We start from the raw sequence: 13,705 nt of genomic DNA, 5'->3' as shown, positions 1-13,705 counted from the left end.
TCTTCTATCTCACCCCAACAGCCTCCTCTTATCCTGTCGTCAGCATATGTATTTCTGAGCTATTTGAAAGTATACATACTGTTTACAGGGCTGATAACGCACAGTGACCGGAAGAATCTGTCTTCTAACCCCCGCTCCCCCACGCTCATCCTTCCCACCAACCGAGTAAGTGAGACACACATCGGCGACCACACAGTTCCCCATTCCATCTCTTGCAGGGTGGAAGTACATAACTGAGGACATGCTGCGCATTGGGGAGGCTGGAAGACATTGCATTACATAAAATGTACATCACAGCAACAGGCCATTTGGCCCATCTGCTCCGTGTTGGTTTTTATGCTCCACACGAGCCTCCTCCCACCCCCTCTTCATCTCCCCCTATCACCATATCCTTCTATTCCTTTCTCCCTCGTGTCTTTATCCAGCTTCCCGTTAAATGTATCTCTGCTATTCCCCTCAACCACTCCCTGTGGGAGCGAGTTCCAAATTCTCACCACTCTCTGGGGAAAGGAGTTTTCTCCTGAATTCCCCATTGGATTTATTAGTGACTGTCTTATATTGATGGCCCCCTAGTTCTGGTCTCCCCCACCAGTGGAAACATCTTCTCCACATCTACCCTATCAAATGCTTTCGTTATTTTAAAGACCTTTATCAGATCACCCCTGAGCCATTTTTTTAAAAGAGAAAAGAGTCCCATCCTGTGTAGTCTTTTTTGATAGATTCATAAGGACAGTACCAGAACTTTTTTGCACTTTCTGCAGTGCCTCTATATTTTTTTTTATAATATGGGCACCAGAAATGGACACAGTAACTCCAAGTGTGGCCTACCAAGGCTTGACACAGGTTTATCAAGCTGGCTACGCAGCTTGGATGGAGAAGTTGGTGAGAGTTGGTAGGTGCAGAGAACAGAGCGGGAAAGATCGACATAACTTTCCCAAGAATGGCTAGCACCCTGGGGCTGGAGGAGAACTGCCTGGCGAGTTTGCATTGTGAGGCCCTGCGTCTGATGCAATGACAGGAGTTTTACCGAAAACTCCATTCTGTACCTTACCCCAGTGAGCAGTGTGAGACAAGGAGGGTCAGCCCCCAGTCTGTGCTGAGGGTGCTGATCTCACCGGGACCGCTGGAGCTCCTGGGATAAAATCCACTGGAGGCTTCTGCTCCTGATCACTATCCAGTCACCCCTGCTGGATTAAAGCATCCGGGTGTGGACCTGATAGAGCTTGACCGTGATGCCCCCAAGGGTGAATAGTTGAACAATGGTTAACGTCTGCCTTCAACCCTTCGCGAATGGCCACTCAGTACAGGTAGCAGAAGGTGGACAGCAGCACTGGAACCATACCATAACCAGAGTCAAAGCCTTCAGGAGAGAAGGAGAGACCACTGGAGCGAGGAGACGCTGTTAAAACAAGTGAAATCACCTCCCAGTGAAGAATGGTTCATTGTCCTGTTACTGATTGCTATGCTAGTCAATGTTTTAAATCCTCTCCTCTGCAGAGTTACTCTTAACTATGTTTTTTGTTTCTTTTTCTTTTTCTCTCTCTCGGCCACAGAGTGATTCACAAATGCGCCATGTGTGACACAGTCTTCACTCACCAGCCATTGCTGAGTGCCCACTTTGACCAGCACCTGAGCAAGCAACGCGTCAGTGTCTTCAAGTGTCCACAGTGCCCGGTGCTTTTCGCCCAGAAACGGACCATGATGGAGCACATCAAGGTGAGGGGTTAGCGTGGTGATCTTTAATCTCGTCATTCTGCCCCGACCAACCTGCTCCGTACCACCTCAAACTGGGAAATTATAGGTTATGGTGTCAGCTTGGCTCAGCTGGCAGTCCTCTTGCTGGGGGGCGGGGGGTGCGGGAGTCAGAAGAGGTGGGGAAGGGGGTTCCAGCTCCATATCTCATTTGAGCCTTATAATCTCGGCAGACACTCCCAATGCTGAGGCGGCGTCGCACTGTCAGAGGGTCAGTACTGAGGCAGCGCTGCGCAGCCGGAGGGGCCGCACTGAGGGAGTGCCGCACTGTCTGAGTTCCCATCTTTTGCATGAGACATTAAACCATGGCACCATCTGCTCTCTCAAGCGGATGCTATTGTTTGGGAAGCAGGGTTGTGTGCTGGCCAATATTCCTTCCTCTTAGATGAATCTTCTTGGAATTTAAAGCATATGTATTGGATTCTCACTCCGCAGACTGAGGGGCCCGAGTGTGTTCTGTTAGGCAACAAAGATGTTTCACAATTTTTCCATTGAAATCTCAACCCTGAAATGTCGGGATTATATAGTTGTGAGTCATGGGACCTGTACTGGGCGGAAAGTCCATCAGCACATATTGGAATGAGGGGCTGCAGCTGCTGACTGTTGCCTAGCCCCTCACAGTGCCTTCAGGAGAGGAAGGGAGGAACATTTCCCCTTTTAAAAGCATGGAGAGTAAATGCACTTCTCTCCCCTCAGAGCACCCATTCCAACTTGAAAAGCGAGGATGTGATTCAGAGTAGGACAGTCTCGTCCATCAAAACAGCGGTAAAATCGAGCCCAGAATCAACGGACCTCTCCACGGACGAGTCTTCCACCAGCCCCAAGGCCATCCTCAGCCTCCAGCGGAGGAAGGAGATGAGACTGAAGCTGAAGAACGCAGGATGGACGTGCGGGCAGTGCCAGATGTGGTTCCCCGAGCGTGAGGAGTATGTGACCCACATGAAGAGGGACCACGGCAAGGTCAGTGTACAAGAGCGACTGGGGTTTGGATGATCAGGAAGGTGACCAACAAAACACTGAGAGCTCCTGTAGCTGATCTCAATCCTGATCAGTTATAGTTCAAAGCATCTCTGCGGTTGATGCATTTGCTTTGAACCTCAGAGTAAAGCTCCTTCTACACTGTCCCCATAAAACACTCCCAAGACAGGTACAGCACGGGGTTAGATACAGAGTAAAGCTCCCTCTACACTGTCCCTATCAAACACTCCCAGGACAGGTACAGCACGGGGTTAGATACAGAGTAAAGCTCCCTCTACACTGTCCCCATCAAACACTCCCAGGACAGGTACAGCACGGGGTTAGATACAGAGTAAAGCTCCCTCTACACTGTCCCCATCAAACACTCCCCAGGACAAGTACAGCACGGGGGTTAGATACAGAGTAAAGCTCCCTCTACACTGTCCCATCAAACACTCCCAGGACAGGTACAGCATGTGGGTTAGATACAGAGTAAAGCTCCCTCTACACTGTCCCATCAAACACTTCCAGGACAGGTACAGCATGTGGGTTAGATACAGAGTAAAGCTCCCTCTACACTGTCCCCATCAAACACTCCCAGGACAGGTACAGCACGGGGTTAGATACAGAGTAAAGCTCCCTCTACACTGTCCCATCAAACACTCCCAGGACAGGTACAGCACGGAGTTAGATACAGAGTAAAGCTACCTCTACACTGTCCCATCAAACACTCCCAGGACAGGGACAGCACGGGGTTAGATACAGAGTAAAGCTCCCTCTACAAAAACACTCCCAAAGGATAATGAAGGTTAACTTGGATCAGTTGTGAGTTTGAGGATTGAGCACATAGTCCAGGCTGACACACTCAGTACAGCACTCGCTCAGTACTACACTTTCAGCATGGCTGTCTTTCAGTTGAGGCATTACGCTGAGGCCCCCTCTGCCCTCTCAGGTGGACATGAATAATTGACTGGCATTTGCCCTGGTGCCCAGGCCAAAAATGCTCCCTCAACCAACACCATCAAATGAAACAGATTATCTCCACCTCACTGTTTTGTGCACTAAATGGCTACCTACTGGACTGCAATCACAACACTTCATAGATAGTTATTGTCTATGTTTTGGGATGGTTTAAGATGTGAGGGTGTACAGTTCTAAGTCTGCCTGAGAGCAGTGTCATAGATTGGAATCCGAGCCCGTTTCTGGGGCTATCCTGGGTCAGGCATGCGTCTCAGATGTTCATTCTCAATTTAAGGTTGAGACAGTCAGATCCTGAAGACACTTGAATGGGTCTGAAGAACTGATATTACCGTCCTCCGGATAGCCTTTTCAACAAGTTTTAGCCAGATTATAATAACCTGGATGTTATGAGTGTTCGGTTATCTCTCCTCAGTAATGTACCTCCCCACCAAAGAGTGTACGGAAATAAAAGCAAAATACTGCGGATGCTGGAAATCTGAAATAAAAACAAGAAATGCTGGAACCACTCAGCGGGTCTGGCAGCATCTGTGGAAAGAGAAGCAGAGTTAACGTTTCGGGTCAGTGAACCTTCTTCGGAACTAGCAAATATTAGAAATGTCAAAGGTTATAAGCAAGTGAGCCGGGGGTGGGGCAAGAGATAACAAAGGAGAAGGTGTAGATTGGACTAGGCCACATAGCTGACCAAGAGGTCACGGAGCAAAGGCAAACAATATGTTAATGGTGTGTTGAAAGACAAAGCATTAGTACAGATAGGGTGTTGACGGACTGAATATTGAACAGCAGCAAGTACAAACATGAAAAAAAATCAGTGGGTAAGCAAACTGAACAAAGATGAAATGAAATAAACAAAAAAAAATTTGTGAAAAATGTAAAAAAGAAAAATAACTAAAAATAAAAGTAAAATGGGGGGCCCCGTCATGCTCTGAAATGATTGAACTCAATGTTCAGTCCGGCAGGCTGCAGTGTGCCGAATCGGAAAATGAGATGCTGTTCCTCGAGCTTGCGTTGATGTACAGTGGAACACTGCATCAAGCCCAGGATAGAGATGTGAGCATGAGAGCAGGGGGGAGTGTTGAAATGGCAAGCAACCAGAAGCTCAGAGTCCTGCTTGCAGACTGAGTGGAGGTGTTCCGCAAAGCGGTCACCCAGTCTGCGTTTGGTCTCCCCAATGTAGAGGAGACCACATTGTGAGCAGCGAATACAGTATACTACATTGAAAGAAGTGCAAGTAAATCGCTGCTTCACCTGAAAGGAGTGTTTGGGGCCTGGGATAGTGAGGAGAGAGGAGGTAAATGGGCAGGTATTACACCTCCTGCGATTGCAGGGGAAGGTGCCATGGGAAGGTGCCGAGGTGGTGGGGGTAATGGAAGAGTGGACCAGGGTGTTGCGGAGGGAACGATCCCTTCGGAATGCTGACGGGAAGGGAGGGGAAGATGCGACTGGTAGTGGCATCACGCTGGAGGTGGCGTAAATGGCGGAGGACGATCCTTTGGATATGGAGGCTGATGGGGTGGAAAGTGAGGACAAGGGGAACCCTATCACGGTTCTGGGAGGGAGGGGAAAGAGTGAGGGTAGAGGTGCGAGAAATGGGCCGGACACGGTTTTGTACTTGTACATGTTTTTACTTGCTGCTGTTCAATCTTCAATTTGTTAACACCCTATCTGTACTAATGCTTCGTCTTTCAACACACCATTAACATATTGTTTGCCTTTGCTCCATGACCTCTTGGTCAGCTATGTTGCCTTGTCCAATCTGCACTTCTCCTTTGTTATCTCTTGCCCCACCCCCGGCTCACTTGTTTATAACCTTTGACATAGTTAGGTAGAAAGTTAAAAGACAGGACCTCTAGGGTTGTAATCTCGGAATTACTCCCTGTGCCACGTGCCAGTGAGGCTAGAAATAGGAGGATAGTGCAGCTAAACACGTGGCTGAACAGCTGGTGTAGAAGGGAGGGTTTCAGATCTCTTCAGGGACAGATGGGACCTGTACAAGAAGGACGGGTTGCATCTAAACTGGAGGGGCACTAATATCCTGGCTGCAAGGTTTGCTAGCGTCACTTGGGAGGGTTTAAACTAGTGTGGCTGGGGGGTGGGAACCAGAACAGTAGGACAGCAAGTGAAATAAATGAGGAGGACATAGTAAATAAGGCCAGTAGGACTAAGAGGAAGAGCAGGCAGGGAGATGTTGCTGAGCACAGCGGGACTGGTGGTCTGAAGTGCATTTGTTTCAATGCGAGAAGTATAACAGGTAAGGCAGATGAACTTAGAGCTTGGATTAGTACTTGGAAATATGATGTTGTTGCTATTACAGTGACTTGGTTGAGGGAAGGGCAGGATTGGCAGCTAAATGTTCCAGGATTTAGAAGCTTCAGGCGGGATAGAGGGGGATGTAAAAGGGGTGGGGGAGTTGCATTACTGGTTAAGGAGAATATCACAGCTTAACTGCGGGAGGACACCTCAGAAGGGTCATGCAGCGAGGCAATATGGGTGGAGCTCAGGAATAGGAAGGGTGCAGTCACGATGTTGGGGGTTTACTACAGGCCTCCCAACAGCCAGTGGGAGGTAGAGGAGCAGATATGTAGACAGATTTTGGAAAGATGTAAAGGTAACAGGGCTGTGGTGGTGGGTGATTTTAACTTCCCCTATATTGACTGGGACTCACTTAGTGCTAGGGGCTTGGTTGGGGCAGAATTTGTGAGGAACATCCAGGAGGGCTTCTTGAAGCAGTATGTAGATAGTCCAACTAGGAATGGGGCTATTCTGGACCTGGTATTGGGGAATGAGCCCGGCCAGGTGGTCGAAGTTTCAGTGGGGGAGCATTTCGGGAGCAGTGACCATTATTCCATAAGTTTTAATATACTTGTGGATAAGGATAAGAGTAGTCCTCGGGTGAAGGTGCTAAATTGGGGGAGGGCTAATTATAACAATATTAGGCAGGAATTGAAGAATTTAGATTGGGGGCGGCTGTTTGAGGGTAAATCAACATCTGACGTGGGATAAAAACAAGAAATGCTGGAACCACTCAGCAGGTCTGGCAGCATCTGTGGAAAGAGAAGCAGAGTTAACGGTCAGTGACCCTTCATCGGAACTCTGACATGTGGGAGTCTTTCAAACGTCAGCTGATTAGAATCCAGGACCAGCATGTTCCTGTGAGGAAGAAGGATAAGTTTGGCAAGTTTCGGGAACCTTGGATAACGCGGGATATTGTGAGCCTAGTCAAAAAGAAAAAGGAAGGATTCGTAAGGGCTGGAAGGCTGGGAACAGACGAAGCACTTGAGGAATATAAAGACAGTAGGAAGGAACTTAAGCAAGGAGTTAGGAGGGCTAAAGGGGGTCATGAAAAGTCATTGGCAAACAGGATTAAGGAAAATCCCAAGGCTTTTTATACATATACAAAGAGCAAGAGGGTAACCAGGGAAAGGGTTGGCCCACTCAAGGACAGAGATGGGAATCTGTGTGGAGCCAGAGGAAATGGGCGAGGTGCTAAATGAGTACTTTGCATCAGTATTCACCAAAGAGAAGGACTTGGTGGATGATGAGCCTAGGGAAGGGAGTGCAGATAGTCTCAGTCATCTCATTGTTAAAAAGGAGGAGGTGTTGGGTGTTTTGCAAAGCATTAAGGTAGATAAGTCCCCAGGGCCTGATGGGATCTACCCTAGAATAATGAGGGAGGCAAGGGAAGAAATTGCTGGGGCCTTGACAGAAATCTTTGCATCCTCATTGGCCACAGGTGAGGCCCCAGAGGACTGGAGAATAGCCAATGCTGTTCCTTTGTTTAAGAAGGGTGGCAAGGATAATCCAGGAAATTATAGGCCGGTGAGCCTTACGTCAGTGGTAGGGAAACTATTAGAGAGGATTATTCGGGACAGGATTTACTCCCATTTGGAAACAAACGAACTTATTAGCGAGAGACAGCATGGTTTTGTGAAGGGGCGGTCGTGTCTTACTAATTTGATTGAGTTTTTTGAGGAAGTGACGAAGATGATTGATGAAGGAAGGGCAGTGGATGTTATCTATATGGACTTCAGTAAAGCCTTTGACAAGGTCCCGCATGGCAGACTGGTACAAAAGGTGAAGTCACACGGGATCAGAGGTGAGCTGGCAAGATGGATACATAACTGGCTCGGTCATAGAAGACAGAGGGTAACAGTGGAAGGGTGTTTTTCTGAATGGAGGGATGTGACTAGTGGTGTTCCGCAGGGATCAGTGCTGGGACCTTTGCTGTTTGTAGTATATATAAATGATTTGGAGGAAAATGTAGCTGGTCTGATTAGTAAGTTTGCGGACGACACAAAGGTTGGTGGAGTTGCGGATAATGATGAGGATTGTCAGAGGATACAGCTGGATATAGATCGGTTGGAAACTTGGGCGGAGAAATGGCAGATGGAGTTTAATCCGGACAAATGTGAGGTAATGCATTTTGGAAGGTCTAATGCAGGTGGGAGGTATACAGTAAATGGCAGAACCCTTAGGAGTATTGACAGGCAGAGAAATCTGGGCGTACAGGTCCACAGGTCACTGAAAGTGGCAACGCAGGTGGATAAGGTAGTCAAGAAGGCATACGGCATGCTTGCCTTCATCGGTCGGAGCATAGAGTATAGAAATTGGCAAGTCAAGTTGCAGCTGTACAGAACCTTAGTTAGGCCACACTTAGAATATTGCGTGCAATTCTGGTCGCCACATAACCAGAAGGACGTGGAGGCTTTGCAGAGGGTACAGAAGAGGTTTACCAGGATGTTGCCTGGTCTGGAGGGCATTAGCTATGAGGAGAGGTTGGAAAAACTCGGATTGTTTTCACTGGAACGACGGAGGTGGAGGGGCGACATGATAGAGGTTTACAAAGTTATGAGCGGTATGGACAGAGTGGATAGTCAGAAGCTTTTTCCCAGGGTGGAAGAGTCAGTTACTGGGGGACATCGGTTTAAGGTGCGAGGGGCAAAGTTTAGAGGGGATGTGCGAGGCAATATCTTTACACAGAGGGTGGTGAGTGCCTGGAACTTGCTGCCAGGGGAGGTGGTGGAAGCAGATACGATAGCGACGTTTAAGAGACATCTTGACAAATACATGAATAGGAAGGGAATAGAGGGATATGGGCCCCGGAAGTGCAGAACGTTTTAGTTTAGGCAGGCATCAAGATCGGCGCAGGCTTGGAGGGCCGAATGGCCTGTTCCTGTGTTGTACTGTTCTTTGTTCTTTGACATTTCTAATATTTGCTCGTTCCGAAGAAGGGTCACTGACCCGAAACGTTAACTCTGCTTCTCTTTCCACAGATGCTGCCAGACCTGCTGAGTGGTTCCAGCATTTCTTGTTTTTATTAAAGAGTGTACAGAGACAAGTTCACAAGTTAGTGATAAAGACTATGTGAGACTAATTTATATAAAGGTTTATCAAAAAGCCAAACATGCAATTCACAGTTGGAGAGAAGGGGAGGCGGTGGCGTAGTGGTAATGTCACTGGACTAGTAACTCAGAGGCCCAGGCTTATGCTTTGGGAACATGGGTTCGAATCCCACCACGGCAATTAGATCTGGAATTAAAAGCTAGTCTAGTGATGACCATGTCTATTGTTGTAAAACCCCATCTAGTTCACTAATGTCCCTTATTGTGTCCTTTAATGCCCTTTAAGGAAGAAAATCTGCTGTCCTTACCTAGTCTGGCCTATATGTGACTGCAGAACCACAGTAATGCAGTTGACTCCTCTGTGCCCTCTGAAATGGCCCAGCAAGTCACTCCGTTCAAGCAGAATTAGGGATGAGTAATAAATGCTGGCCGAGCCAGCGACGCCCACATCCCACAAACAAATAAAATAAAAAGTCAATCTACCGTTAATAGTTCTCGGAAAAGATAGAAAGTGCAATCTTGTTTCTTGTAGAGAATTCAATTTTTAAATTTAAATATTCTTACAGTAAAATATTTAAGTAGGATAGCCATCAATTATTAAAGTAACGTTTGCCTTAAACCCCCAAGTAGAAGACTACAGAGTTAGCGAGATACCTCTGTCGCAGTTAAGGGGGGAATGATCATTGCCTTACCCCAATAGTTGTACCTTTACCGTGAGAGACGTTGGAGTGAGTCCAATGAATCTAAAATTCCAAAGTGTGCTTCCAATATTTATGCTGTTTATCAAGTTGCATTACTAATTACTTATGTATGGGGTGTTCTCAACTGCAAGTAAGTTTGTCCCCCTTTATTTCCCAAATAAGGCTGTACAACTGTTAATTTCTAGGTAAGGTCCCTCCTCTTTAATTCCTAAGAAAGATTGTATAACTATTAATTTCTAGGTAAGGTCCAAGCCTCTCTGATTTCTAAGAAAGCCAAACTGCGAGCTTCGTTTTGGCCAATTTTTGTGAGTCATCCAACTGTGCATCAAGGCTATAATTGAGTTTTTGGGTTTGGTTAGCTTTGTCCAAAATTCAACTGGCTGACTGGTTTAGAGCAATCAGCAGAAAACCATCTCATCAACTAATACACTGTGGTAGCATTTGCGACAGTTAGTAAAACAATGTTATCAATGTTTTATCATGTGCTGAGGTTCGTAACTTTGGGTCCTCCTTCTCAGAAGCTGCCTTTATCGTTCTAAGATGGGACTTTTTTCACTGAGGCTTAGTGTTATAGATGGGAACTTTTTTAATCTTTCAGGAAGATGAACACTTTTATTAAAAAAAAATGTTTTTAATCCATCATTCATCGGAAAATAATTCTTGTAACCCCCTCATTAAGGCTGGATTCCTTCACACAGTAACTAATATTTTCGGTTCTATTGTCTGATGCTGTCGGCAGGCAATGAAGAAATTCCCATGCCGACTGTGCGAGAGATCTTTCTGCTCCGCGCCCAGCTTGCGAAGACACGTCCGAGTCAACCACGAGGGGATTAAACGCGTTTACAATTGCCGGTAACCTGATCGTTTTCTGATTAAAAATTCTCTTCCGACAGACCAGTGAACCTCCTGTGGTATTTGTTCCCTGCCAGTCAGATGGTGTGTTGCTTATATCCATGGGCTGACATAGTTAGTGGCTCAGTGAATTACGTACTTACCTCTGAGTCAGGAGGCCGTGGGTTCGGCTGCAGGCTGAAACTCCCAGCGCGGTACTGAGGGCGAGCACATGGGTACAGCGCTGGTGTGGTCAGGTTACTGGGCTAGTAATCCAGAGATTGAGTGCTCACAAGCGACAGTGGCTGTTTGAGAATTTTGAATACAGCTTGCGTTTGGAAATAAGAAAGGCTGGTCTCAGTAAAAGTGACCGCCAAGCTGTCGGCTTGGTGTGAAAACCCAAGCTTCACCGATGTCCTTTCGGGAAGGAATCCTGCTGTCCTAGCCCTGGTCTGGCCTGTATGTGAACGGTCGATTCTTAACTGCCCTCCGAAGTAGCCCAGCCAGTCACTCAGTTGCATCAAACGCACCATCAGCGATTCGAGAGGGCTCACCACCACCTTCTCATGGGGACAGGCGGAAGCCATTCAGCGAAAATGTGCCTAACCAAACTACCATCTTACCCGCCTTTGACCCATATCCCTTAATAACTTTGAATCACAAAAAATCTATCAATCTCAGATTTAAAATTAACAATTGATCCACATAAATGGTCATTTGGGGAAGAGAGTTCCAAACCCCTCCCATCCTTTTGTGTGTAGAAGTGTTTGCTAATTTCATTCCTGAAAGGTCTGGCTCTAATTTTCTGACTCTGCCCCCTAGATCTAGACTCCCCAGCCGGGGGAAATAGTTTCTTTCTATCTATCGTATCAGTCCCCCTTAATATCTCGGAAACTTCAATCCCCTTAACCTTCTAAATTACAGGGAATGCAAACCTAACTTGTCTAAGCTGTCCTCATAAGTTAACCCTTGGAGTCTACTTCTCAGCAATGAAGGATGGCTTTGCCAATGACACCTTTCTTTAAACAAATGTTTCAAAGAAAGCAGGAGTCAGCAGGGTGCAAAGGAGAGTGTCAAATGCTTCATAGAATGATACAACACAGAAGGAGGCTATTTGGCCCATCGTGCCTGTGCTAGCCCTTTGGTTGAACTATCCAATTAATCCCACTCCTCTGCTCTTTCAACATCGCCCTGCAGTTTGTTTCCCTTCAAGTATTTATCCAATTTCCCTTTTGAAAGTTACTACTGAATCTGCTTCCACCGCCCTTTTCAGGCAGCGCGTTCCAGATCACAACAACTCGCTGTGTTGATTTTTTAAAAATGGTTTCCCAATCTCCCCCTCTGGTTCTTTTGCTAATTATCTTAAATCTGTGTCCTCTGGTTACCGACCCTCCTGCCAGTGGAAACAGTTTCTCCTTATTTACTCCATCAAAACCCTTCCTGATTCTGAACGCCTCGATTAAATCTCCCCTTAACCTTCTCTGCTCTAAGGAGAACAATCCCAGCTTCTCCCAGTCTCTCCACATTAACTGAAGTCCCTCATCCCTGGTACCATTCTGGTAAATCTCCCTCCGCACCCTCTCCAAGACTCTGACATCCTTCCTAAAGTGTGGTGTATTCTAGAAGTTTTGCATAACCTCCTTGTTTTTGTCCTCTATATTCCTGTGTTAAAAAGCATAGGAGTTTCTTTGGCTTTATTAACAGCCTTCTTAGCTTGTCCTGCTGCCATCGAAGATTTGTGTCCATACGCCCCCAGATCCCTGTTCCTGCACCCCCTTTAAAATTGTAGCATTTAGTTTATGTTGCTTCTCTTCATTCTTCACACTGATGTCAAATTACATCTGCCGCATGTCTGCTCATTTCACCAGTCTGTGTCCTGAAGTCTGTTACTATCCTCTTCGCTGTTTCCTGCATTTGAAATTCCTATCACCTGCAGGGTTTAAAATTATGACCCGTGTACCCAAGTCTAGGTCATTAATATATATCGAGAAGTTTTAATACTGATTTCTGGGGAATGTCACTGCACACCTCCATCCAGTCTAAGAAACAACCGTTCATCACCACCACCACCTATTTTCTGACCCTTAGCCAATTTTGTATCCATGTTACCATTGTCCCTTTAATCCCTTGGGCTTTAATTTTACTAACATGTCCTATATATGTGGTACTTTGTCAGACACCTTTAGAAAGTTCATATATACATCAACCACACTACCCTCATCAACCCTCCCTGTTACTTCATCAAAGTAGTCAAACACGATTTGACTTTAAGCAATTCATGCTGACTTCTAACTCATTAGCCTGTACTTTTCCAAATGCCAATTAGTTTTGTCCCATATTATTGTCTCTAAAGGTTTCCTCACCACCAACATTAGGCTGACTGGGCCTGTAGTTGTTGGGTTTATCTCTCATTTTTTTTAAAAACAGCGGTGTAACATTTGTTCATAGTCATATTCAAGGGAGATTGGAAGATTGTGGCCAGAGCCTCTGCGTTTCCACCCTGACTTCCCTCAGTATCCTAGGATGCATCCCATCCGGAGCTGGTGTCTTTTCCACTTTGAGGACTGCTCACCTGTTTTTATCCCAGCCAATATTTCTGCTGCTTCCTCCATTAGCAGCATCCTCTCTAGTGAAGACATACTCATTTAGTACTTATTTAGCCCTGCCCTCTGCCTCCACAAGGTTATGATCTTTCTGGTCCTTAATCGGGCCCACCCTTAATTTGAAAACCCTTTTGCTATTTGTGTTTTATAGAAGACTTTGGGTTCCCTTTTAGCCGCTAATCTATTTTCTAAAAGTAATCAGTGTTTAGAAATAAAGCAAAACAGTGTGACTGCTCAGTTTGGGGCTCTGATATGCTGTCTGTGTTTCAGACATTGCACCGAGGGCAAGCGGACATTCAGCAGTCGCCTGACTCTAGAGAAGCATTTACAAGTCATCCACGGTATTAACATGGCGGACCACACACAGGATCAGGAGAATCTCTTCGAGAGAGTGAGCATTAAGGTAATGCTACCCAGATGTTGCAAACCTGCAGAGTACAGCTGCCCTGGTAAAAGCAAACATGTAGGTTACATCACAGAACAGTAGGCCCTAGGTTCAATGCCTAGCCTGCTCTGAATTAGCTGAACTCGGCTGAGGCAG

The 13,705-nt window shown here is 46.4% G+C and overlaps 1 protein-coding gene across 5 annotated transcripts in view; it reads left to right on the top strand.

Moving 5' to 3' along the window:
- Nucleotides 1-13,705, top strand: part of LOC137356800 (zinc finger protein 687-like) — a 154,361-nt gene that overhangs the window by 137,046 nt on the left and 3,610 nt on the right. For 3 of the 5 annotated variants that reach the window (XM_068022580.1, XM_068022581.1, XM_068022579.1), the window contains 4 exons: nt 1,554-1,716; nt 2,449-2,712; nt 10,470-10,582; nt 13,435-13,567. In XM_068022580.1, coding sequence (XP_067878681.1) covers nt 1,554-1,716; nt 2,449-2,712; nt 10,470-10,582; nt 13,435-13,567 — 673 coding nt within the window. Of the gene's footprint in view, nt 1-1,553; nt 1,717-2,448; nt 2,713-4,102; nt 4,192-10,409; nt 10,583-13,434; nt 13,568-13,705 lie in introns of those variants that run through there. The other 2 variants (XM_068022582.1, XM_068022583.1) reach the window with 2 other exon arrangements.

The sequence above is a fragment of the Heterodontus francisci genome, chromosome 46 (assembly GCF_036365525.1).
Source record: "Heterodontus francisci isolate sHetFra1 chromosome 46, sHetFra1.hap1, whole genome shotgun sequence".
In the NCBI taxonomy this organism is placed as follows: Eukaryota; Metazoa; Chordata; class Chondrichthyes; order Heterodontiformes; family Heterodontidae; genus Heterodontus; species Heterodontus francisci.
This window is presented reverse-complemented; position numbering and strand designations above follow the sequence as displayed.